This window comes from Mirounga angustirostris, unplaced genomic scaffold (genome assembly GCF_029215605.1).
Source record: "Mirounga angustirostris isolate CCGP_5_RB_7025 unplaced genomic scaffold, mMirAng1.0.hap1 SCAF_1, whole genome shotgun sequence".
Classification (NCBI taxonomy): domain Eukaryota; kingdom Metazoa; phylum Chordata; class Mammalia; order Carnivora; family Phocidae; genus Mirounga; species Mirounga angustirostris.
In genome coordinates, this window is record NW_026991709.1 from 64,205,628 (window position 1) to 64,232,297 (window position 26,670).

General features: G+C 38.0%; 1 protein-coding gene across 8 annotated transcripts in view; it reads left to right on the plus strand.

Annotated features, from left to right (window-relative positions):
• The window catches only part of CFAP91 (cilia and flagella associated protein 91), a 144,009-nt gene that overhangs the window by 40,675 nt on the left and 76,664 nt on the right, over positions 1 to 26,670 (plus strand). For all 8 annotated transcript variants that reach the window (XM_064594266.1, XM_045902945.3, XM_045902944.3 and 5 more), the window contains exon 6: positions 4,087 to 4,271. In XM_064594266.1, the coding sequence (XP_064450336.1) occupies positions 4,087 to 4,271 (185 nt within the window). The remainder of the gene's footprint in view (positions 1 to 4,086; positions 4,272 to 26,670) is intronic.

Consider the following 26,670-nt stretch of genomic DNA (forward strand, 5'->3'; position numbering starts at 1 on the left):
TGTATGATTCCAACTATATGACTTTCTGGAAAAGGAAAAACTGTGGAGATTATAAAGGGTCATTGATTGCCAGGGGTTAGAGGGGTATGGATGACTAGAAGGAGCACAGAGAATTTTTAGGGTGGGCAAGATACACTGTATGATACTATAATGGTGGATAGGTGTTATTATATATGTATACTACATATTGTAAGGATTTGTCTAAACCATAGAATGTATAATACCAAGAGTGAACTCTAATATACACTATGGGGTGATCATGATGTGTAAATGTATGTTCCTCAGTCGTAACAAATGTACCGCTATAGTGAGGGATATTGATAATGGAGCAGGCTATGCATGTGTGGAGGCAAAGTGTGTATATGGGAAATCTCTGTACCTTCCTCAGTTTTACTGTGAATGTAAAACTGCTCTGAGAACATTAAGTCTTTAAAAAATACAAACATTCATTAGAGTTCATAATTACAGAACAGGGTTTGCTACTTTGTGAAACCCCTCTTTGTGAGGTTTCGTTTTGTTGGGCCTGGAAGGGAAAATCTAGAAGAGGGTATGGCAGACAGTGCATGCTCCTGGTGCCTGTGCAGTAGTGGAGGAGGAAGGGTCTGGAGAGAGGGAACAGAGCAGCGAGCGCTAGGTGCTGTCGGGATCCCGGTGAGCCTGTGGATGGGATCCAGGGCTCAAGCCAGGTAAGCAGCAGATATGGGGTCTTTCTTTCTCATTTTTCAGTTCTGACTGAAGTTGGGGAGGGGTAGGAAAGAGATCATTGTTCTTTCTTATTCAGTTTATTCTCCCCTAAAACAGCTGAAATGGAGAAAAAGAGAATAGGTTGGAGAAAAATAACAAGTTAGTTAGGAAAGAAACTGTATTAAGTTACTGTAGGACTTCTGTCAAAGTAGCATTCCCCCTTTGCATCCTCTTCTCTGACTCACCTAGAAGGATCTTAAGTCATCAGAAAGATTAGTCAGAAGGATTCATTAGGCTTTATCATAATCTTAGCATATTTGATCAGATGGTTCAAATGTGTAATTTTTAATTTGGAAAAACAATTTATTCTCTTGGTTCAAACTAATGGTGTTACATGATAATATTCATATGACCTGGGATGATATAAAGCTTATTTATATCATCAGTTATTTCCTCAACTAGAATCTTTATAGTCAAATAATTTCTGCTGAAAACACAAATTATAAATACCTAAATTATCTACATAGGTTAGAAATTCATAGCAGCTGCTGAAAAAATGATTTCAATACCATTAGAATTCAGAATTAATAACAATTTAAAGTATTATTTCATTACAAGTTGAACCTCCAAGTAGGTGCTTCTTTCTAGCTGACTTGAAGTGCATTTTTCTTAGAGCTAAGCTCTGTATGTTTTGCTTCTTTATAAACACCTCCCATTGCCTTTGACTATTTTTAAAATGGAAATCTTTCTCTTTTTTGCCATTATATTTAGTTTTTTTGTTTATGTAATTTAATAACTCTTCTACCAACTAGAAAACATATTTTCTTTTAAATGGAAATGGCTGTATTGTTTTTTTCCTTATTTTTTTTCCCCTTATTTTAATAGTAGTACATTTCTAGGTTAAAAAAAAAGTTAGAAAATTTAGAAAACTATAAACATGAAAAAAATTCTGTAATCCTATCCAGAAATAATTGTTATTTATGTTTATAAATTCTGATTACATTTTTACTTTTAATAGTTGCATAAATTCCATTATAGGTGTGCCATATTTTTTGAAGTAGTTTTTCTATTGGTGGTGATCATTTAAGTTTGATTTTTCTTGAAAAAGAGCCACATGAATAGATTGGAAAGATTTCCATGAAGTATGGTTTAGTTAAAAAGGCAAGATGCAAAAATGTATTCATAATATGATTTCCATGTTAGCAAAACAATAAAATAATACTCTATGTGTATATTTGTGTGAGTGTAGAAAAATAAGTATGGATAAAAATACAGCAAGATTCAAGGATAATTCAAGTATATATTCTAGATCTAGGATGTACAGAGAGGGTACTGCTATAGGTAGATAAGGGAGGAAAAGATATTAAGAGAAGCAAACTCAAAAGTAAAAGAAAAACGCACTGCTGGGGTGCCTGGCTGGCTCAGTCAGTGGAGCATGCGACTCTTGATCTCGGGGTTGTGAGTTCAAGCCCCTCATTGGGTGCAGAGATTGCTTAAAAATAAAATCTTTATTTTGTTTTTTAGATTTTATTTAAATTCAGGTTAGTTAACATATAGTGTATTATTAGTTTCAGGGGTAGAATTTAGTGATTCATCAGTTGCATATAACACCCAGTGCTCATTACATCAAGTGCCTTCCTTAATACCCATCACCCAGTTACCCCATCCCTCACCCACCTCCCCTCCAGCAACTGTTTGTTCCCTATAGTTAAGAGTATCTTATGCTTTGCTCCCTCTCTGTTTTTATCTTATTTTTCCTTCCCTTCCCCTATGTTCATCTGTTTCATTTCTTAAATTCTACATATGAATGAAATCATATTGTATTTGTCTTTCTCTGAGTTATTTTGCTTAATGTAATACACTCTAGTTCTGTCGTTGCAAATGGCAAGATTTCATTCTTTTTGATGGCTGAGTAATATTCCATTGTAGGCATATACCACATCTTTATCCACTCATCAGTTGATGGACATCTAAAAATAAAATCTTAGAAAAGAAAAAGAAAAAAGCCCTGCACTAGAACATTAAAGCATATGTGCTATCATACTTGCTATAAAAATTATGTTAAGAGTAGACATATATTTAAATGAATTAATTTAAATTTTTTTCTGTACTTAAAAATAGCCAGAATAAAAAAAAAAGATGAAAATATGGATCCAAGATTGATGCCTAATAACCTCAGGTGCAACTATTTTTTTTAATTGGCCATTAAAAAGAGTTTGTAAGTTTTTATTCTTATACATCAGACTTTATGAATGTGTTTGCATATATCTCTGTATACTTGTCCAGTTATTTCCTAGAATAAATTCCTAGGAGTACATTTGCTGGGGCAAAAGAGTATTGTAAAGGTCAGATATATATTGCTAAGTTACCTGTTAGGTTATATCTATTTATTTTAATCAACAGTTTATGAGAATGCCTGTTTCTTCACAACTTCATCAATGCTGGGTATTTTCAATCTTTTAAATCTTTGCTTATGTGATATAATAAGATAGAATCTTGTGGTTTTATTTTACTTTGATTACTAGTTATGTTCATTATTTTTTCATATGTTTGTTAGTTTTCACTTTTGTGAATTGTTTTCTGTTGGTATTTAACTTATTGATTTACAAGGGCTTTTTGTATAGAAATGGTGTTTAATTATTATCATATATGTTGTAAAACCTATTTCTAAGTGTGCCATTCATATTTTAAATTTGTTCATGACACTTTGAGGTATAGAAGTTTCAACTTAATTCATTTCCTTTTATAGTTTCTGGCTTTTGAGCCATGCTGAAAAAGACTTTCACTCAAAGATAGTATATTTACTTATGTTTCCTGTTAGTACTTTTATAGTCTCATTTTTACATTAAATGCCTTAAAATATCTGGAATTTTGGTCCAAGGGATGAGGTAACTTCTGTAGTTAATCAGGTAATCCTAGCATTAATTATTGAGTCATCTATCTCAAAAGAGCCTTGCCTTTTTAAAAAATTAGAAGCATCTCTTCTCTTTTCTCTGCTCCTGAATTTCTAGAGGGAAACAATTAAATTTGGTTATATAACTAAAAGCAGAGAAAAAAGAAACCAGGAAATAGCAATTCTCAACAGGTTTAGAAGTAACTGTATAACATCCTAGAATCTACATTTCTAGACTACAATCCTGCCCAGTGATACACAGATAAATAGGTACTTTTGTGAGTAGACCTGGGCTTTTATATCCCTTCAGTTTCTTGGCAGAGGTGAGACTAACAAGGCGGTTCTCTCAAGATAATTGGGCACAATCCTGGTTACACTGGATTCATGAATTTGTGCATGTTTAAAGGGGGAATGGGCTTAGTGAAGATAAGGATTTATTTCTACTTGACTGTATAGTATTCTAAGTGATTGGATCAGGTTTTAATTTTTAAAATAATTTTCCCTTTTAGGACAGAGGCATATATTTTCCCTCCTACTTCTTCTGCTAAGTACCCTTCCGTACCTTCAAAGTACACTGTGGGTACTCAGACTGATTATCGGGATGCTGAAGTTCAAACTGATCCATATTCTCCAGAATATGTAGTATGTCAGGATTCAATCCCTGAGCTCTTGACCCTGGCTACTCTTACTTGGGGTGAGTTGGTAATTGTCTTGAATATTTATGGTTGCCTGTCCTGATAACCGTGCATGCTACTGAGTTCCTGGAAATGATGTGCTCAGAGGCAACTGTGGTATAAAGTGTTGCTATTTAAAATGTCTTGCTCAACAGAGCTACTTCATAGACTCATACTTCTACTGATACTTTTGTTCAAAGAGAGTATACCCTTTCCATTGCAAGGAGGCTTATTGTACTTTATCCCTGAAGCTGAAGTTCTATTTCAGCTTAATTTTGTGGTTATTTGCTGATGACTCACCTCCCTCTGCCCCCACTGTTTTTCCTAGTAAATCAATTCCTTTTCATTGAGCAATCCTTACTCCCTCTTTACACATAAACCTTTTTTGAGTGTATAATACTGAATGTATATTCTATAATATGTAACAGTATTATCTTACTTTGCCAAAATATCTTGCAATTTATCAAAGCTCTCTTACATACCCTATTAGATGATTTGGGTGATTTCTTTTGCTGTTATCTCTGAAATGCTAATATGGTTCAGGCTCAGAAATTCACTCTTAGAATGCAATAAAATCTGACCTAGGCCTATATTATGTGAAATTAGAAAAATTAATAAGGAAAGGGGCTTTTGGAAATGACTAGACATTAGCTTCTTGAACTCACTTGATTGTAGCTGGGAAACGGAAGAGCCAGAGAGGCCAGCTCATCCCAGGTGGTGGAGATAGTTGGTACCCTGTAATGGTTTTTATTAACATGAGATTACCTTTGTTTCCCAGTTGTGATGGTTTGCTGTGGTCAAGTCTATATCATAGACAATAAAGATGTTCATATCTGAGCTCTAGTTTTGATTCATGTTTCCTGGCTCACCTTACGAATTCAGATGAAGCATTCTTGACATCCATACTTGAAAGCAGAGGCTCTACTTTCAGACCTAGAAGACAGATTAAAAATATGCTGAAACTTTTCCCTCCTGATCTAAATATATATATGTGTTAGTATATATATATGAATATATATATTGGTTATGTGTATATTAGTGTGTGTGTATCCATACACACACACACACTTTTAAAAAAAGGAAGAAAATTTCCATAGTTTAGTATTGGAGATGTCTTCCTAAAAGAAAGAAATAGCTGGGAGCCTATGAAGATGAGCAGGCACTGCAAATGGTGGGGAGCCAGATCTGAATTGCCTGCCTGAAACTAGAGGAAGCAGGACTTTTCTCCTGCCCATAGGTAGGACTGAAGGCCAGTGCCTGCCAACACAGAGGTTGAAATATCAGTAAAAACCACTGAGTCAGGCCTACCCCCTCATTTTTGAGGCTCTGAGTAGGAGTTTAAATGGAGGCCTATACACTATATGTATAGATATTTAAAAGTTATAAATCAAGTTAATATCTTTTAAGTAAAATATTTTAAGTAGAATTCTATATTTTTCACAAATATATCTTTATAACAAGTTGAAAGGACAACTTTAAATTGAAAATTCTTAGATTCCTTGGGCTTCTTTGGTGGAATGGGGCAATAAGGGAAGAGGCTGCCTGTGACTTGCCTTTTTCTCTGACTCTGTTCCACATCATGAGGGGCCTGTCATGTATGCATGTGATTACCTCACCTTGTTTTTCCAACCTTTATGTACATATCGCTGTAAACAGCTGCCACTTGGCTACCCCTTGGGTTTAAGGGTGAACAAACAGGGTGCCTGGGTGGCTCAGTCAGTTAAGCGTCTGCCTTCAGCTCAGGTCATGATCCCAGGCTCCTGGGATCAGTCCCGCATCCGGCAACCTGCTCAGTGGGGAGCCTGCTTCTCCCTCTCCCTCTGCCCCTCCCCCTGCTTATGCTCTTTCTCCCTCTCTCTCTGTCAAATAAATAAAATCTTAAAAAAAAACCAAAACGGTGAACGAACAGCAGCATATGGTCTGCCCTTGGGAGTCTGACTTCTGGGAAGAGGTCCATGTAGATTTTGGAAGGAGGCTTGGGCCATTTGTTCAAGGAATTCAGGGTTTCTAAGAGTAGAGTAGCTCCAGCTGGGCATAGTCTGTTGAACTCCTCATCCTATGGTGATGGGTAGGACTCTAAAGAATGAGGCTGGGGAGCTATCCCTCTTGCCAGGTCAAAGAGTGTTACTACCCAGGATGCTCATGAGAGAAATCAACAAATGATCTCAACCCAAGAATCACAAAGCATCTAAGGAACACAGACACCAGGAGTGATCCACAAAATGTAAAAAAAAAAAAAAAAAAACAACAGAGAGAGAGAGAATAAATTCTTGAGCAAACAGAGCAAATGGTGCAATCTGAAAAGGACTTGGGAAATACTTTTTATATCCTCAAAGAGATAAAGCAGGATAAAGCATGAAAACAAGAGGGGGAGCTATGAAAAAGAACCAGTTGCAATCCCTGGATTGATGAAGTTTGAAATAAAATGAGCTCAGTAGTAAACTAGGCAGAGCTGAAGAACAAATTAGTGAAATGAAAGATTAAATGAACAAGTATTCCAGAATGCAATATTCAAAGGTAGAATAAGATAAAAAAGGTAAAAACCATGGGGGATAGGATTATAAGATCCTATAATAGAATGGTGGAAAAGCAATGCAAAAAAAGATAATGGCCGAGAATTTCCCAGGACTAAAGAAAGATATGAGTCCACAGGTTGAAAAATTTCATTGAGGACCAAACAGGATTAAAAAAAAATTCACACCTACAATAAAGGAAAAAGAAAAAACTGCAAAAACCTTTAGAGAGAAAAGTCAGATTACCTACAAAGAGACAAAAACTAAATTGACATTTTACAGAATTATTTTTAAAGTGCTGCGGGATAGAGATGAGTGGGTGGCTCAGTTGGTTCAGCATCTACCTTTGGCTCAGGTCATGATCCCAGGGTCCTGGGATCGAGTGCCGCATCCAGCTCCTTGTTCAGCAGGGAGCCTGCTTCTCCTTCTGCCTGCTTCTCCCTCTGCCTGCTTCTCCCCCTGTTGCACGTGTGCTCTCTCTCTGACAAATAAATAAAATCTTAAAAAAAAAATAATAAAGTGCTGTGGGGAAATAATTGCAAATCTAGAATTATTTTACCAGCCAAACTATTATTCAGGAGTGAAGCTGAAATAAAGACTTTTCATAGGATAGGACATTTCATAGGATCTATCTCATAGGATATTGTACAGATTAAGTAAATTCCTTTATGTAATGTACTTAGACCCGTGCCTGGCATGTAAATAAGCATCCTTTAAATGTTACCTATTAATCTGAATAAAAGAAGATGAAAGGATATATTTCTGTAAGAAGAAAAATGATCTCAAAAGGAAGAAGCAGGGTTTGAGAACATGATGCACAAAAAAAGAGAAAAACATGTCATTAAAACTGTTAGGTATTGAGTTTCTAAAGATGATAACTTTTTTTTTTTTTAAGATTTTATTTATTTATTTGAGAGAGAGAGAATGAGAGACAGAGAGCATGAGAGGGAGGAGGGTCAGAGGGAGAAGCAGACTCCCTGCCAAGCAGGGAGCCCGATGCGGGACTCGATCCCGGGACTCCAGGATCATGACCTGAGCCAAAGGCAGTCGCTTAACCAACTGAGCCACCCAGGCGCCCCAGATGATAACTTTTTAAAGATTGTATTTATTTGAGAGAGAGAGAGAGAGAGCCCACACAAGTGGAGGGAGGGTCAGAGGGAGAAGCAGACTCCCCAGTGAGCAGGGAGCCCAACACAGGCTTGATCTCAGGACCCCAGGATCATGACCTGAACCAAAGACAGATGCTTAACTGACTGAGTCCAGGCACACCTAAAGATGATAATTTTTTAAAAAGACTTTATTCATTTGAGAAAGAGAGAAAGCAAGGGAGGGAGGGGCAAAGGGAGGGAGAGAGGGACAAGCAGGCTCCCCATTGAGCAGAGAGCCCAACGCGGGCCTCCATCCCAGGACCCATCCCATGACCTGAGCCGAAGGCAGACGCTTAACCTAATAAGCCACCCAGGTGCCCCATAAAGATGATAAATTTTTTTTTATTCTTATGTTAATCCCCATACATTACATCATTAGTTTTAGATGTCATGTTCCATGATTCATTGTTTGTGCATAACACCCAGTGCTCCATGCAGAATGTGCCCTCCTCAATACCCATTACCAGGCTAACCCATCCTCCCACCCAAGATGATAAATTTTTTTAAAAAGAAACAATTACTAAAACTCTAGGGCAGGATTGGCAAACTATGGTCCACAAGCCAAATTGGCCTATTGCCTTTTTTTTATATAGCTTGGATGCTAAGGATGATATTTACGATGTAAAATAGATGAAAAAATCCTGCTGTTTTGTAGCGTGTGAAAATTACATGAAATTAAAATTTCAGTGACTCTAAAGAGGTTTTATTGGAACACAGCCACACTCATTTGTTTATGTACTGTCTGCCTGCTTTTACAATACATTTTTTGGAAAAATTTTAATAATTTTTAAATTTTATTATAATTAACATACAGTGTTACATTAATTTCAGGTGTACAATATAGTGGTTCAACAGTCCTATACACTACTCAGCACTCATCACAATAAGTATATTCTTTAATCCTCATCACCTATTTCCTTCATTCCCTCCTCCCAGTAACCTCCAGTTCTCTATAGTTAAGAGTCTATTTTTTTTTCCCCTTTGTTGGTTTGTTTTGTTTAATAAATTCCACATGAGTGAAATCATATGGTATTTGTCTTTGACTGACTTACTCACTTAGCATTATGCTCTCTAGCTCTATCCATGTTGTTGCAAATGACAAGATTTCATTCTTTTTTATGGCTGAATAATATTCCATTGTGTATATATACCACTTATATTTATCCATTCATCAGTTGGGTTGCTTGGGTTGCTTCCATAATTTGCCTATTATAAATAATGCTGCTATAAACATAGGGGTACATATATCTTTTGAAATTAGTGCTTTTGTATTCTTTGGGTAAATACCCAGTAATGGAATTACTGGATTATATGGTAATTCTAGTTTTCATTTTTTGAGGAACCTACATACTGTCTTCCACAATGGTTGCAGAAGTTTGCATTCCCGGGGCCCCTGGCTGGCTCAGTTGGAAGAGCATTCCACTCTTGATCTCAGGGTCATGAGTTTGAGCCCCATGTTGGGTGTAGAGATTACTTAAAAATAAAATCTTTGAAAAAAGTTTTGGGGTGCCTGGGTGGCTCAGTTGGTTGAGCATTGGACTTTTGGCTCAGGTCATGATCTTGAGGTCATGAGACTGAGCCCTGTGTTGGGGTCATGATCAGTGGGGAGTCTGTTGGAGATTCTCTCTCTCCCTCTGCCCCTCCCCTCACTCACGCATGCACTCTCTCTCTCAAATAAATATATAAATCTTTGAAAAAATTTTACATTCCTTCCAACAGTGCATGAAGGTTCCTTTTTCTCCACATCCTCACCAACACTTGTTTCTTGTTTATTTTAGCCATTCTGACAGGTGTGAGATGTTATCTGATTGTGTTTTTGATGTGCATTTCCCTGATGACGAGTGATGTTGAGTATCTTTTCATGTATCTAATGGCCATCTGTATGTCTTTTTTGAAGAAATGACTGTTCATGTCTTCTGTCCATGTTTTAACTGGATTTTTTTTTTTTTTTTGGTCTTTAGTTGTAAAAGTTCTTTTTTTTTTTTTCAAAGATTTTATTTATTTATTTGAGAGAGAGAGAGAATGAGAGACAGAGAGCATGAGAGGGAGGAGGGTCAGAGGGAGAAGCAGACTCCCTGCCAAGCAGGGAGCCCGATGTGGGACTCGATCCCGGGGCTCCAGGATCATGACCTGAGCCGAAGGCAGTCGCTTAACCAACTGAGCCACCCAGGCGCCCTTGAGTTGTAAAAGTTCTTTATATATTTTGGATACTAACCCCTTATCGGAAATGTCATTTGCAAATATCTTCTCTCATTCAGTAGGTTGTCTTTTAGTTCTGTTGATTGTTTCCTTTGCTATGCAGAAGCTTTTTATTTTTAAAAATTTTTTATTGTTATGTTAATCACCATACATTACATCATTAGTTTTTGATGTAGTGTTCCATGATTCATTGTTTGTGCATAACACCCATTGCTCCATGCAGAACGTGCCCTCTTTAATACCCATCACAAGGCTAACCCATCCTCCCACCCCTCTCCCCTCTAGAACCCTCAGTTTGTTTTTCAGAGTCCGTTGTCTCTCATGGTTCGTCTCCTCTTCCGATTTCCTCCCCTTCTTTCTTCCCCTCCTGCTATCTTCTTTTTTTTTCTTAACGTATATTGCATTATTTGTTTCATAGGTACAGATCTGTGATTCAACAGTCTTGCACAATTCACAGCGCTCACCATAGCACATACCCTCCCCAGTGTCTACCACCCAGCCACCCCATCCCTCCCATCCCACCCCCCACTCCAGCAACCCTCAGTTTGTTTCCTGAGATTAAGAATTCCTCATATCAGTGAGATCATATGATACATGTCTTTCTCTGACTTATTTCGCTCAGCATAACACCCTCCATCCATGTCGTTGCAAATGGCAAGATTTCATTCCTTTTGAAGGCTGCATAATATTCCATTGTATATATATACCACATCTTCTTTATCCATTCATCTGTCGATAGACATCTCGGCTCTTTCCACGGTTTGGCTATTGTGGACATTGCTGCTATAAACATTGGGGTGCATGTACCCCTTCAGATCCCTACATTTGTATCTTTGGGGTAAATACCCAGTAGTGCAATTGATGGATAGCTCTATTTTCAACTTTTTGAGGAACCTCCATACTGTTTTCCAGAGTGGTTGCACCAGCTTGCATTCCCACCAACAGTGTAGGAGGGTTCCCCTTTCTCGGCATCCTTGTCAACATCTGTCATTTCCTGACTTGTTAATTTTAGCCATTCTGACTGATGTGAGGGGGTATCTCATGGAGGTTTTGATTTGGATTTCCCTGATGCCGAGCAATGTTGAGCACTTTTTCATGTGTCTGTTGGCCATTTGGATGTCTTCTTTGGAAAAATGTCTGTTCATGTCTTCTGCCCATTTCTTGATTGGATCATTTGTTCTTTGGGTGTTGAGTTCAATAAGTTCTTTATAGATTTTGGATACTAGCCCTTTATCTGATATGTCATTTGCAAATAACTTCTCCCATTCTGTCAGTTGTCTTTTGGTTTTGTTGACTGTTTCTTTTGCTGTGCAAAGGCTTTTTATCTTGATGAAGTCCCAATAGTTCATTTTTGCCCTTGCTTCCCTTGCCTTTGGCGATGTTTCTAGGAAGAAGCTGCTGCAGCTGAGGTCGAAGAGGTTGCTGCCTGTGTTCTCCTTTAGGATTTTGATGGACTCCTGTCTCACATTTAGGTCTTTCAGCCATTTGGAGTCTGTTTTTGTGTGTGGTGTAAGGAAATGGTCCAGTTTCATTCTTCTGCATGTGGCTGTCCAATTTTCTCAACACCATTTGTTGAAGAGACTGTCTTTTTTCCAGTGGACATTCTTTCCTGCTTTGTCAAAGATTAGTTGACCATAGAGTTGAGGGTCCATTTCTGGGCTCTCTATTCTGTTCCATTGATCTATGTGTCTATTTTTGTGCCAGTACCATACCATCTTGATGATTACAACTTTGTAATAGAGCTTGAAGTCTGGAATTGTGATGCCGCCAGCTTTGTTTTTCTTTTTCAACATTCCTCTGGCTTTTCGGGGTCTTTTCTGGTTCCATACAAATTTTAGGATTATTTGTTCCATTTCTTTGAAAAAAGTGGATGGCATTTTGATGGGGATTGCATTGAATGTGTAGATTGCTCTAGGTAGCATTGACATCTTCACAATATTTGTTCTTCCAGTCCGTGAGCATGGAACGTTTTTCCATTTCTTTATGTCTTTCTCAATTTCTTTCATGAGTATTTTATAGTTTTCTGAGTAGAGATAGTTTGCTTCTTTGGTTAGATTTATTCCTAGATATCTTATGGTTTTGGGTGCAATTGTAAATGGGATCGACTCCTTAATTTCTCTTTCTTGTGTCTTGTTGTTGGTGTATAGGAATGCCACTGATTTCTGTGCATTGATTTTATATCCTGCCACTTTACTGAATTCCTGTATGAGTTCTAGCAGTTTTGGGGTGGAGTCTTTTGGGTTTTCCACATAAAGTATCATATCATCTGCAAAGAGTGAGAGTTTGACTCCTTCTTTGCCGATTTGGATGCCTCTTATCTCTTTTTGTTGTCTGATTGCTGTGGCTAGGACTTCTAATACTATGTTGAATAGCAGTGGTGATAGTGGACATCCCTGCCATGTTCCTGACCTTAGGGGGAAAGCTCTCAGTTTTTCCCCATTGAGAATGATATTCGCTGTAGGTTTTTCATAGACGGCTTTTATGATATTGAGGTATGTACCCTCTATCCCTATACTCTGAAGAGTTTTGATCAAGAAGGGATGCTGTACTTTGTCAAATGCTTTTTCTGCATCTATTGAGAGGATCATATGATTCTTGTTCTTTCTTTTATTAATGTATCACTCTGATTGATTTGTGGATGTTGAACCAACCTTGCAGCCCAGGGATAAATCCCACTTGGTCATGGTGAATAATCCTTTTAATGTACTGTTGGATCCTATTGGCTAGTATTTTGGTGAGAATTTTTGCATCCATGTTCATCAAGGATATTGGTTTGTAATTCTCCTTTTTGATGGGGTCTTTGGTTTGGGGATCAAGGTAATGGTGGCCCCATAAAAGGAGTTTGGAAGTTTTCCTTCCATTTCTATTTTTTGGAACAGTTTCAGAAGAATAGATATTAATTCTTCTTTAAATGTTTGGTAGAATTCCCCTGGGAAGCCATCTGGCCCTGGGCTCTTGTTTGTTGGGAGATTTTTGATGACTGCTTCAATTTCCTTAGTGGTTATAGGTCTTTTCAGGTTTTCTATTTCTTCCTGCTTCAGTTTTGGTAGTTTATACATCTCTAGCAATGCATCCATTTCTTCCAGATTATCTAGTTTGCTGGCATAGAGTTGCTCATAATATGTTCTTATAATTGTTTGTATTTCTTTGGTGTTGGTTGTGATCTCTCCTCTTTCATTCATGATCTTGTTGATTTGGGTCCTTTCTCTTTTCTTTTTGATAAGTCTGGCCAGGGGGTTTTCAATCTTGTTAATTCTTTCAAAGAATCAGCTCCTACTTTCTTTGATCTATTCTACTGTTCTTTTGGTTTCTATTTCCTTGATTTCTGCTCTGATCTTTATTATTTCTCTTCTCCTGCTGGGTTTAGGCTTTATTTACTGTTTTTTCTCTAGCTTCTTTAGGTGTAGGGTTAGGTTGTGTATTTGAGACCTTTCTTGTTTCTTGAGAAAGGCTTGTATTGCTATATACTTTCCTCTTAGGACTGCCTTTGCTGCATCCCAAAGATTTTGAACAGTTGTGTTTTCATTTTCATTGGTTTCCATGAATTTTTAAAATTCTTCTTTAATTTCCTGGTTGACCCATTCATTGTTTAGTAGGATGCTCTTTATCCTCCATGTATTTGAGTTCTTTCCGACTTTGCTCTTGTGATTGAGTTCTAGTTTCAAAGCATTGTGGTCTGAAAATATGCAGGGAATGATTCCAATTTTTGGTACCAGGTTGAGACCTGATTTGTAACCTAGGAAGTGATCTATTCTGGAGAATGTTCCATGGGCACTAGAGAAGAATGTGTATTCTGTTGCTTTGGGATGGAATGTTTTGAATATATCTGTGAAGTCCGTTAGGTCCAGTGTTTCATTTAAAGTCTTTATTTCCTTGTTGATCTTTTGCTTAGATGATCTGTCCATTTCAGTGAGGGAGGTGTTAAAGTCCCCCACTATTATTGTATTGTTGTCGATGTGTTTCTTTGCTTTTGATATTAATTGGGTTATATAATTGGCTGCTCCCATGTTAGGGCATAGATATTTACAATTGTTAGAACTTCTTGTTGGATAGACCCTTTAAGTATGATATAGTTTCCTTCCTCATCTCTTATTATAGTCTTTAGTTTAAAATCTAATTTGTCTGATATAAGGATTGCCATCTCAGCTTTCTTTTGGTGTCCATTAGCGTGGTAAATGGTTTTCCACCCCCTCACTTTCAATCTGGGGGTGTCTTTGGGTCTAAAATGAGTCTCTTGCAGACAGCATATTGATGGATCTTTCTTTTTTTATCCAATCTGATAGCCTGTGTCTTTTGATTGGGGCATTTAGCCCATTTACATTCAGGGTAACTATTGAAAGATAGGAATTTAGTGCCATTGTATTGCCTGTAAGGTGACTGTTACTGTATATTGTCTGTGTTCCTTTCTGGTTTATGTTACTTTTAGGCTCTCTCTTTGCTTGGAGGACCCCTTTCAGTATTTCCTGTAGGGCTGGTTTCGTGTTTGCAAATTCCTTTAGTTTTTGTTTGTCCTGGAAGCTTTTTATCTCTCCTTCTATTTTCAGTGACAGCCTAGCTCAATATAGTATTCTTGGCTGCATATTTTTCTCATTTAGTGTTCTGAATATATCATGCCAGTCCTTTCTGGCCTGCCAGGTCTCTGTGGATAGATCTATTGCCAATCTAATGTTTCTACCATTGTAGGTTACAGATCTCTTCTCCTGAGCTGCTTTCAGGATTTTCTCTTTGTCTCTGAGACTCTTAAGTTTTACTATTAGATGTCAGGGTGTTGACCTATTTTTATTGATTTTGAGGGGGTTCTCTGTGCCTCCTGGATTTTGATGCCTGTTTCCTTCCCCAAATTAGGGAAGTTCTCTCCTATAATTTGCTCCAGTATACCTTTTCCCCCCTCTCTCTTTCTTCTTCTTCTGGGATCCCAATTATTTTAATACTGTTTCATCTTATGGTATCACTTATCTCTCAAATTCTCTCTTCGTGATCCAGTAGTTGTTTATCTCTCTTTTTCTCAGCTTCTTTATTTTCCATCATTTGGTCTTCTATATCACGAATTCTCTCTTCTGCCTCGTTTATCCTAGCAGTTAGAGCCTCCATTTTTTATTGCACCTCATTAATAGCCTTTTTGATTTCGACTTGGTTAGATTTTAGTTCTTTTATTTCTCCAGAAAGGGTTTCTCTAATATCTTCCATGCTTTTTTCAAGCCCAGCTAGTATCTTTAAAATCATCATTCTGAACTCTAGTTTCAACATCTTACTAATGTCCGTATTGATTAGGTCCCTGGCAGTCGGTACTGTTGTTGTTGTTTTTTTTTTGAGGTGATTTTTTCCATCTTGTCATTTTGTTCAGAAGAGAATAGATGAATGAGAGAACAAAATGCTAACAGGGTAACAATGACCCCAGAAAAATATACACTAAACAAATCAGAAGAGACCTGAAACTGGGGGAAAAGAAAGGGAAAGAAAGAAAAAAAAAAAGAAAGAGATAAAAAAAAAAACAAGAAAAACAGAATATGATCAAATAGCTGGTACATAGATCAGTGTCACACAGTAGATTTTGGGCATATTTTGGTTTGTTAGAAGAAAGTGCCTCCCAAAATTTTAAAGAAAGAAAAGCTTGTATATTTACAAAAATAAGGGTAAATGTGAGGAAAGGATGGAATATGACTGTAAAGATGAAAATTATAAAAGATTTTATAAAAGGAATTGCTAAGAAGTTGTTTGAAAAATGAAAGAAGAGGATTTAAAAAAAAGGGGGGGAGAGAATGTGATCAGGCAGGAGACTAGAACAAAGCCATACACTAGAGATTTAGGGTATATTTTGGTCTGTTAGAAGAAACTGTATCCCAAAATTTTAAAGAGAGAACAACATATATATATATATATATATATATATATATATATATATATATATATATATATATACCAAAAATAAGGGTAACTACTCTGAAGGGATAGAATATGACTCTAAAAATGAAAAACAAAAAAATATTTTTTAGAAAAGGGTTTGATAAGATGTTGGTTGAAAAAGGGAAAAAGAAAAACTCAAAAAAAAAAAAAAAGACAGTTAAAAAAAAAGTTGAGTTTGAAAGATTAAAGAATCATGATAAAAAAGCCATGAATTCTATGTGCAGTATTCCCCTAGCACTGGAGTTCTGCTGTTCTCATTGATCGGTAAACTTGGTCTTGGCTGGCTGTTCTTGCTGATCTTCTGGGGGAGGGACCTGTTGCCGTGGTTCCCAAATGTCTTTGCTGGAGGCGGAATTGCCCCGCCCTTGCTGAGGGCCGGGCTAAGTAATCTGCTGGGGTTTGCTCTGGGGAGCTTTTGTTCCCTGCAAACTTTCTGTACAGCTTTGGAGGAGGAGAGTGAAATGGTGGCCTCCCAATCTCTGCCCTAGAGGAGCCAAGAACTCGGGGCCCCACTCTTCAGTGTCGCCCCTAGAGAAAAGCAGTCAATCACTCCCCTCTCCCCGGTCTCCGGCCGCACTCCGTGCTCATGCAGCCTGTGACTGAGCGTTTCTATCTTTGGCACCTGACCCCATGTGGAGTCTCCAAACCCAGCAGATTCCTGCAGTGAGCTCTTGCACCACTCCTCTTGGGGGAGGAAGGGGAGTCTCCCCAGATCTACCGCTTGTTGGGCCCCTGTTGAAAGAGCAGGGGCCTGACTGTGCTGTGGATCACGGTTTATGGCAACCCCGAGCTGAGAGCCCACTCCTCGGCTCCATCTTTGCAGCTGGCTTCCCTGCTCCGATACCTGGGAGCTCTGCTGCACTCGGGCACCCCTGGTCTTTCTGTGACTCCGAGGGTCCTGAGACCACACTGTCCCAGCGAGGGTTCCACCCCCCGCTTAGCCACTGGAGCGACATCCCTCAGTGGAGCCGACTTCTAAAAGTTTCAGTTTTGTGCTCCAGGGCTCTATCACTTGCCAGAAGTGGCGGACGGAGGCCCCCTTCCCTGCCATCTATCCTCCCGAATATTGCCTCAGATTCACTTCTCCGCATGTCCTACCTTCCAGAAAGTGATCGCTTGTCTGTTCAGAGAATTGCTGCTATTCTTTTCTTCAATCTCCTATTGAGTTCGTAGGTGTTCAGAATGGTTTGATCCCTATCTAGCTGAATTCCTGGGACCAGACGAAATCCAGGTCTTCTATTCCTCCACCATCTTGCTCCTCCTCATTGAAACATCTTTTAAGAGATGTGTTTCCAGAAGAAGTAAATGCAACCTAAAGGAAGAACTGCTGTGGTCCCCTCATGATGATTATTCTCAGGGCAGACACTGAAGACCAGCCCAGTTTGGGGCTTTCATGAGGTTTGTTGTGAGGAATAGGAGACATTGTATCACCATGGAAAACGTTATGCTTTTTCATTCCTGGAGAGCTCAGTGCGAGGTGCCAGGGGCCTTGAAATCCAGGCCATGACTATTTTCCATGAACCAGAACCTAAATCCCCACCAAGAGACTGCAGGAAAGTGAAAGAAGCAGAATCTCCTGCAAGAGGTAAGCAGCTGCTTAACAAAACGGTGTGGGACAACACTCATTCAAGTCCACCAGCTCGGGGCTCTCAGAATGAATTTGTTTTATTTCTGATCTTAAGGGAAAAACTCTCAGTTTTTCACCATTGAGTATGATGTCAATGGGGTTTTCATATTATGTTTGTCTTTATTATGTTGAGATAAGTTCCTTCTAAACCTACTTTGTTGAGGGTTTTTATCATGATGGCTGTTGTACTTTGTCAAATGCTTTTTCTGCATCTATTGAAATGATCATATGGTTTTTATATTTTCTGTTGTTGAAGTGATATATCACGTTGATTGATACTGAACCACCCTTGCAGCCCAGGAAAAAATCCCACTTGATCGTGGTGAATGATTTGTTGGATTTGGTTTGCTAATATTTGGTTGAGGATTTTGCATTTATGTTCATCAGAGATATTGGTTTGTAGTTCCCTCTGAATCTGTCTCTTTTTGTAGTGTCTTTGTCTGGTTATCAGGGTATAGGTGGCCTCATAGAATGAATTTGAAAGCTTTCTTTCCTCTTCTGTTTTTCAGAGTAGTTTGAGAAGAATAGGAATTAACTCTTCCTTAAATGGTAGAATTCACCTTTGAAGATGTCTGGTCCTAGACTTTCGATTGTCGAAGTTTTTTGATTGCTGATTCAATCTCCCATGCTGGTGATCAGTCTTTTCAGATTTTTTATTTCTTCCTGATCAAGTTTGGGGAGGTTATGTGTTTCTACTTCTTCTTCTTGCCCAATTTGTTGGCATATAATGTTTCATAATATTCTCATAACCCTTGTTATTTCTGTGGTGTTGGTTGTTATTTCTCATCTTTGATTTCTGATTTTGTACTTTTGAGTCCTCTCTTTCTTTTGATGAGTCTGGCTAAAGGTTTATCAATTTTGTTGATCTTTTCAAAGAACCAGCTCCTGGTTTCATTGATCTGTTCTATTGTTTTTTTAATTTCTATTTTGCTTATTTCTTCTCTAATCTTTATTATTTCCTTCCTTCTGCTAGTTTTGGGTTTTGCTTGTTGTTATTTTTTCTAGCTCCCTTAAATGTAAGGTTAAGTTTTTTATTTGAGGTTTTTCTTGCTTCTTGAGGTAGGCCTGTATTGCTATAAACTTCCCTTTAGAACAGCTTTTGCTGCATCCCAAAGATTTTAGACCATTGTGTTTTCATTTTCATTTGTCTCCATGTATTTTTCGATTTCCTCTTTGATTTCTTGGTTGACCCATTCATTGTTTAGTAGCATGTTATTTAGCTTCCATGTATGTGTGTCTTTTCAGATTTTTTTTCTTGTAGTTGATTTCTAGTTTCATAGTGTTGTGGTCAGAAAAGATGCATGGTGTGACTTCAATCTTTGTGAACCTGTTGAGACTTGCTTTGTGGCCTAATATGTGATCTATTCTGGAGAATGTTCCATGTGCACTTGAAAAGAATGTGTATTCCATTGTTTTAGGATGGAATGTTCTGAATATATATGTTAGATCCATGTGGTCCAATGTGTAATTCATAGCCACTGTTTCCTTATTCATTTACTGTTTAGATGGTCTATCCATTGATGTAAGGGGTGTTAAAGTCCCCTACTATTATTGTATTAGTATCAATTATTTCCTTTATGTTTATTATTAGCTGCTCTATGTATTTAGGTGTTCCCATCTTCTTGTTGGATGGTTCTCTGTATGATTATGCAGTGTCCTTCTTTGTCTCCTGTTACAGTCTTTGTTTTAAAGTCCATTTTGTCTGATATAAGTGTTGCTACCCTGGCTTTCTTTTCACTTCCATTTGCATGATAAATGCTTTTGCATCTCTTCACTTTCAGTCTGCATGCATGTGTCTTTAGATCTGAGATGGGTCTTTTGTAGGCAGTATATAGGTGGGTTTTCCTTTTTAAAAAAGATTTTATTTACTTATTTATTTGACAGAGAGAGAGAGCGTGAGCAGGGGAGAAGAGAGGAGGGGGGGGGAGTAGAGGGAAAAAGAATCCCAGGTAGAATCTGTGTTGAGCATGGAGTCCTACAAAGGGCTCAATCTCACAATCCTGAGATCATGACCTGAGCTGAAACCAGGAGTTGGATGCTTAGCCAACTGAGCCACCCAGGCGCCCTGATGGGTTTTGCTTTTTTATCCATTCTGTCACCCTATGTCTTTTGATTGGAATGTCTAGTCCACTTATATTCAAAGTAATTATTGAGAGGTATGTACTTATTGACATTTTGTTACTTGTTTTATGGTTGTTTTTGTAGTTCTTATGTTCCTTTCTTTTCTCATTCTCCTCTTTCAAGGTTTGCTGGCTTTCTTTATTGATATACCTAGGTTCCCTTCTCTTTATTTTTTGCATATGTAATACTGGTTTTGATTTGTGGTTACCTTTAGGTCTATATGTAACATCTTATGCATATAGCAGTCTATATTAGGTTGATGGTTGCTTAAGTTTGAACCCATTCTAAAAGCACTAAATTTTTATTCCTCTCCCCTGCCAAATTTTAGGTATATGGTGTCATACTTTACATCCTTTTATTTTGTGATTCCCTTGACTGATTTTTTGTAGATATACTTAATTTTACTGCTTTTATGCTTCCTACTTTTCTTACTCCTGCTTATGGCCTTTCCTTTCCACTCACAGAGTTCCCATTAACATTTCATGTAAGGCTGACTTAGTGGTCATGAATTCCTTCAAGTCTGTCTGGCAAACTCTCTACCCTCTCTTCTTCTATTCTGAATGATAGCTTTGTTGAATAGAGTATTCTTGGTTGCAGGTTTTTCTATTTCAGCACTTTGAATATTTCATGCCACTCTCTTCTGGCCTGAAATGTTTCTGCTGAAAAATCAGCTAGTTCTCTTACAGGGTATTTCTTGTATGTAGCTACATTTTTTTTTCTCTTGCTGATTTAAAAATTCTTTAGCACTACTTTTTGCCCTTTTAATTACCATGTGCCTTGGTGTGGACCTCCTTGGGTTGATTTTGATGGGGGCTCTTTGTGCTTCCTAAATCTGGATTTCTGTTTCCTTCTCCACATTTGGGAAGTTTTCAGCTATTATTTCCTCAAATAAAATTTCCTCCCCCCCCCCCCCCTTTTCTCTGTCTTCTCCTTCTTGAATCCTTATAATGCAACTGTTATTACACTTGATGGTGTGGTTGAGTTTCCTTAATCTATTTTCATTTTTTTAAATTCTTTTTTTCTCTCCTGTTCAGCTTGATTGCTTTCCATTACTCTGTCCTCCAAGTCACTGATGTATTCTTCTGCTTCCTCTTGTATACTATTTTTGTCCCTCTAGTGTATTTTTAACTTCAGTTATTGAGTTCTTCATCTCTGATTGGTTCTTTTTTATGTTTTCTCTCTTTGTTGTGTGTCTCACTGAGTCCTTCACTCTTTTCTCCATTCCAGTGGGTATGTTTATGACCATTACTTTAAATTCTCTATCAAGCATTTCCTTATCCGTTTCATTTAGCTTCCTTGTGATTTTGTCCTGTCCTTTCATTTGGGACATATTCCTTTGTCTCCTCATTTTGTCTAACTCTCTGTGTCTGTTATCTATGTGCTATGAAAGTCAGCTACATCTCTGGCTCTTGAAAGTCATGGACGTGTGAAGAGGTGGTCCTATAGTGCCCTGCAGTAGATTGCCCCCTGTTCACCAGACCCTGGAATTTCAGGGGTGTTTCCTGTGTGTGTTGTGTGTGCCCTACTGTTGTGGCTGAGTTGTGTTTGCCTTCAGTCTAGTCATTCTGCAAAGGCTGTCTGCCTGTTGTGGTCAGGGTTTGGTCCCTGTGTTGCAATTTTGCCGGTCTGGGATTGCCTTGAGCTTGAGTTGAGTCAGATCAAGGGTTTGCCAGAGCTTCAGTAGCACCAAACAGCAAGGTGTTCTCCCTGTGTTGTCCCCTTGAGATACTTTTGTTGGTGGGTGGGACCAGCAGTCAGTCCCGAAATCTGCCCCCAGCCCATTGCTGTGTGTGGTTGGACTGGTGTGTGTGGTTATCTTCCCCTCTCCCTGGGGTAGGAATCACTTGGAGCTGTGGTGACCCCTTTTTGGGCTGCTTGCACAATGCCAGCCTTGGATGGACTCCTGCCAAGGGTGGTTCCACAGGAGACATGGGATCAGAGTGAGTAGCATCGGTAAGGTCTGTCAGTATGTAGGGAGGTGACCTGCAACTGCCTGGGACAACTCTGCTGAGGCCAGCTTGGTTGGAGAGGGCAGATCTGCAGAAGACTGTGGGGCAGGGCATGCTGTTAGAAAGGTTGGTGGGGTTATTCCTGCTGTGCTGGTTCTGGCAGGTGTCCATGTATCTACACTGGAGGGTGGGGGTGGGAAATGGCTCCTGCCAGCTCCTTTGTTCCTAGAGAAGTCTCCCAAAGATCCTTGCCCCTCCAGCACAAACTCTGAGATAGTAAAATAAATCCCCCTCTTGTATACCCCTGGTGTTTTTCAAATTTCTCCTTCTAAGTTGAATCTCAGTGGGGCTGTTTGTTGTGCTGTCTCTTTAAGGGTGGGGCTCAGTTTCCTCTCAGCCTCCACTTTCCCAGAGCTGAGCCCACTGATTTTTTTTAAGTTCTGGATGCTAAGCCTCATTGATTTTAAGAGATTGCAAAGCCAGACCCCTCTGCCTTTCAAAGCCAAATGTTATGGAGATTCCTTTTTCAGGTGCCTGTCCCCTGTGCCTGGGGTGCTTGGTATGGGTTCTGTTCCTCTTTGCACTCACTGCATTCTTCCCTTTTGTGGACAGTCCTGCAGGTCCATTTAGCTCCCACCATGTCTTTGCCCTCCTCAGGGTGGTCTCTTTTCAACATATTGGTGTGGAGAGTCTCTTCTGCCAGTCTTTGTTTTTTTTTCTGGTTATTTACACTGATAGGGATATATCTAGTTGCATCTATGGGATGAGGTGAGCCTAGGATCTTCCTACTCTGCCATCTCCCCACAAGTTCTTGCTCTAGGAAGTGCTCCTGGCATTTAGCACATGGGGTGGGGTTTGGGAGGTAGGCTGGCATGGATACTAAATATCCTGTCCTGCATTCAGCAGTCCTATACAAGAAATAATTGTTTGCTCAGTATGGCAGTGTTATCACTTTGGTTGAGAAATGCTGACTCAGTGCAGTAAGAGAAAAAATTTGAGGTATGAGGATTAGAAATAAGAAGCAAAACTGTATTTGCAGACAATTTATTCATTTAGAAAATCAAATGAAATTACAAATTATCAGAACTAAGAACCTGAGTTCAAGATAGGTGATTGTGGAAATGACATGCAAAGATCAGTAGCTTTCCTATATGAGCAATATATGATTAGAAATATTTGAAAATATCATATTCCTTTTTTTAAAGATTTTATTTATTCATTTGTCAGAGAGAGAGAGAGACAGAGAGAGAGAGAGAGTACAAGCAGGGGGAACGGCAGGCAGAGGGAGAAGCAGGCTCCCTGCTGAGCAAGGAGCACAATGCAGGACCTGGTCCCAGGACCCTGGGATCATGACCTGAGCCGAAGGTAGACATTTAACCGACTGAGCCACCCAGGTGTCCCTGAAAATACCATATTCTTAAAGCAACAAATAACCTAAAAAAGTCACTTAAAAACATGTGCACAGAATTATGGAGAAAAATATAGTGTTCCTTAAGCATGTGAACAAAGATTTGATAAAAAGAGAAGCATATGGGAGGCCTGGGTGGCTCAGTAGGTTAAGCGTCTGCCTTAGGCTTGGGTCATGATCTCAGGTTCCTGGGATCGAACCCTACATTGGGCTTCTTGCTCAGCGGGGAGTCTGCTTTTCTCTCTCTCTCATCTGCCCCTCCTCCCTGCTCATTCTCTCTGTCTCTCTCAAATAAATAAAATCTTTAAAAAAAGAGAGAGAGAGAAGCATACCATGTTTATAAATGGTAAGACTCCTGCTTGAATAGATATTATTTCTCCCCTAAACATTTTATATCTTCAAGCAGTTCTAATCCAAATCCCTATTCCCAGTATAACCGTGTCTATGTAAATCAGTATCTTTCCCCTTCTCGTCCCAGAAATCACACAAAAGCAACAAGCACAAAACAACTCCCACAAATTACACTTTCAGTGAAACTAAAAAAAAAAAAAAAATCTGTGAACTACTACTAAGTATTTGTTAGGACTACAAAAAGCAACTGAGATTAGGCAGAAACAATGTGGGAGGAAGTAAGGAAGCATGGGCTATGGGAGAGCATCAGGGGAATCTCAGAAGGCTTGAGCAAAATTATACCTTTGGGAGGCAAGTTTGGCAATATCCAGAAAAATTTAAAGTGATTATATTTTATGAGCTAGCTGCTAGACTTTAGATCCTTCTAAGGATGCTAGAGAAATTCGCATATGGCATGAGACCAGTACAAGGATGTTTATTGCAGCATTACTATGTGTAATCAAAAAATTGAAGCAATCTAAAACATCAATTTTTAGAAGATAGCTTAAATTGTGTTAGAGTCCTACAATGGAAGAATGAATTTAGATCTCTGCGTATCAGTGTGACTAGTGTCCCCAAAACAAACTTGAGTAAAAAAGCAAGTTGCAGAATACTTATAGTAAAATCTCATGTATGTAAAAATCAAAGACAATGTTATATTTTTACTTATGTATAGTTCATTTTTTCCCAGCTTTATTGAGATATAATAGACATACTATGTAAGTTTAAGGTATACCATGTGATTATTTTATATACATATATTTTGCAAAATGATTACCACAATAATATTAATTAACAGACCCATCACCTCACATAGTACCATTTTTTTGGTATGTGTGGTGAGAACATTTAAGATCTACTCTCTTGTCAACTTTCTAGTACACAATACAGTATTGTTAACTATAGTCATTATGCTGTATATTAAATATCCAGAACTTATTCATCATATAACTGAAAATTTGTACCCTTTGACCACTTTCACCCATTTTTCCCACCCCTTGCCCTTGGCAACCATCAGTCTACTCTCTGTTTCTATGAATTCAGTTTTTTTAGATTCCAGACATACGTGAGATCATACAGTATTTGTCTTTTTGTCTGACTTATTTTACTTAGCATAATGCCCTCAAGTTTCATTCATGTTGTCACAAATGGCAGGATTTCCTTTTTGTATGGCTGAATTTTATATATTTTATATTGCATATAAAATAAAATTTATCACATATTATAGTCAATATATGTCAATTATATTTAATATGTTATATAGGAATTATATACATTTATATCATTTTTTTTATACATCCATGTGTTGATGAACACTTAAGTTGTTTCCATGTCTTAGCTACTGTAAATAATGCTGCAGTGAACATGGGGGGTACAGATATCTCTTTGAGATAGTAATTTCATATCCTTCAGATATATTCCCAGAAGTGGAATTGCTGAATCATATGGTACCTCTATTTTTAATTTTTTGAGGAACCTCCATACTATTTTTCATAGTGGCTGTAGCAATTACATTCCTGTGAACAGTGTACTAGAGTTTCCTTTTTTCTATATCTTTGTCAGCATTTGTTATCTCTTGTCTTTTTGAAAACACGTATCCTAACAGGTGTGAAGTAATATCTCATTGTGTTTTTCTTTTGTAGTTCTCTGATAATTAGTGATGTTGGGTACCTTCCATGTACCTGCTGGCCATTTGTATATCTTCTTTGGAAAAATGTCTATTCAGGTCCTTTGTCCATTTTTTAATTGCATTATTTTGGTTTTTGCTATTGATTTGTAGGAGTTCCTAATATATTTAGGATATTAACCCCTTATCAGATGTATGGTTTGAAAATATTTTCTTCCACTCCATAGGTTGCCATTTCATTTTGTTGCTCATTTCTTTTGCTGTGCAGAAGCTTTTTAGTTTGATGTCCCATTTGATTTATTTTTGCTTTGTTGTTTGTGCTTTTGGTGCCATATACAAAAAATCATTGCCAAAACCAGTATCAAGAAGATTTTCCCCTATGTTTTCTTCTAGGAGTTTTACATTTAAATATTTAATCCATTTCATGTTAATATTTATGATTGGTGTAAGTTAGGGATTCAGTTTCACTCTTCTACATGCCAATATCCAATTTTCCCAGCCCCACTTATTGAAGAAAGTATGTTTCCCACTGAGTTTTCTTGGCTCCCTTGTCAAATATTAGTTGATGATATCTGGGTTTATTTCTGGGCTCTTGAATCTGTTTCATTGGTCTATGCTTTTGTTTTTATGTCAATACTATTTTGTTTTGATGACTGTAGCTTTGTAATATAGTTTGAAACCAGGAAGTATGATGCCTTCAGCTTTGTTCTTCTTTCTCAAGTTGCTTTGGCTCTTTGGGTTTGTTTTTTTTTTTTATGGTGCCATATGAATTTTACAATTGTTTTTTCTATTTCTGTAAAAAATGTCATTGGGATCTTACTAGAGATTGTGTTGAATCTGTGGATGACCTTGTGTAGTATGTATATTTTAACAAATTAATTCTTCCAATCCATGAACATGGGATATTTTTCCATTTACTTTTGTCATCTTCAATTTCTTTCATCAGTATTTTATAGTTTTTAGTGTATAGATCTTTTACCTCCTTGGTTAAATTTATTCCTATTATTATTTTAAGATTTTTTAATTTATTTGAGAGAGAGAGAGAGAGTACGAGCCGGGTGGGGAAGGGTAGAAGGAGAGGGAGAAGCAGACTCTCCACTGAGTAAGGAGCCCAAGGAGGGGCTCAATCCCAGAACCCTGGGATCATGACCTGAGCCAAAGGCAGATGCTTAACTGACTGAGCCATCCAGGTGCCCCCCTATTTTATTATTTTTGATTCAATTATAAATGGGATTATTTTCTTTGTTTTTTAGGTAGTTCATTGTTAATATATAAAAACGCAACTGATTTTTGTATGTTGATTTTATATCCTGCAACTTTATTGAATTTATTTGTTAGTTCCAACCATTTTTGATAGTCTTTATAGTTTTCTATATATAAGATCATGTTATCTGCAAACAGAAACCATTTTACCTCTTCCTTTTCAATTGGTTGACTTTTATTTCTTCTTTGCCTGATTGCTCTGGGTAGGACTTCTAGTACTATGTTGAATAGGAGTGATAAGAGTAGGCTCTTGTTTTGTTCCTGATCTTA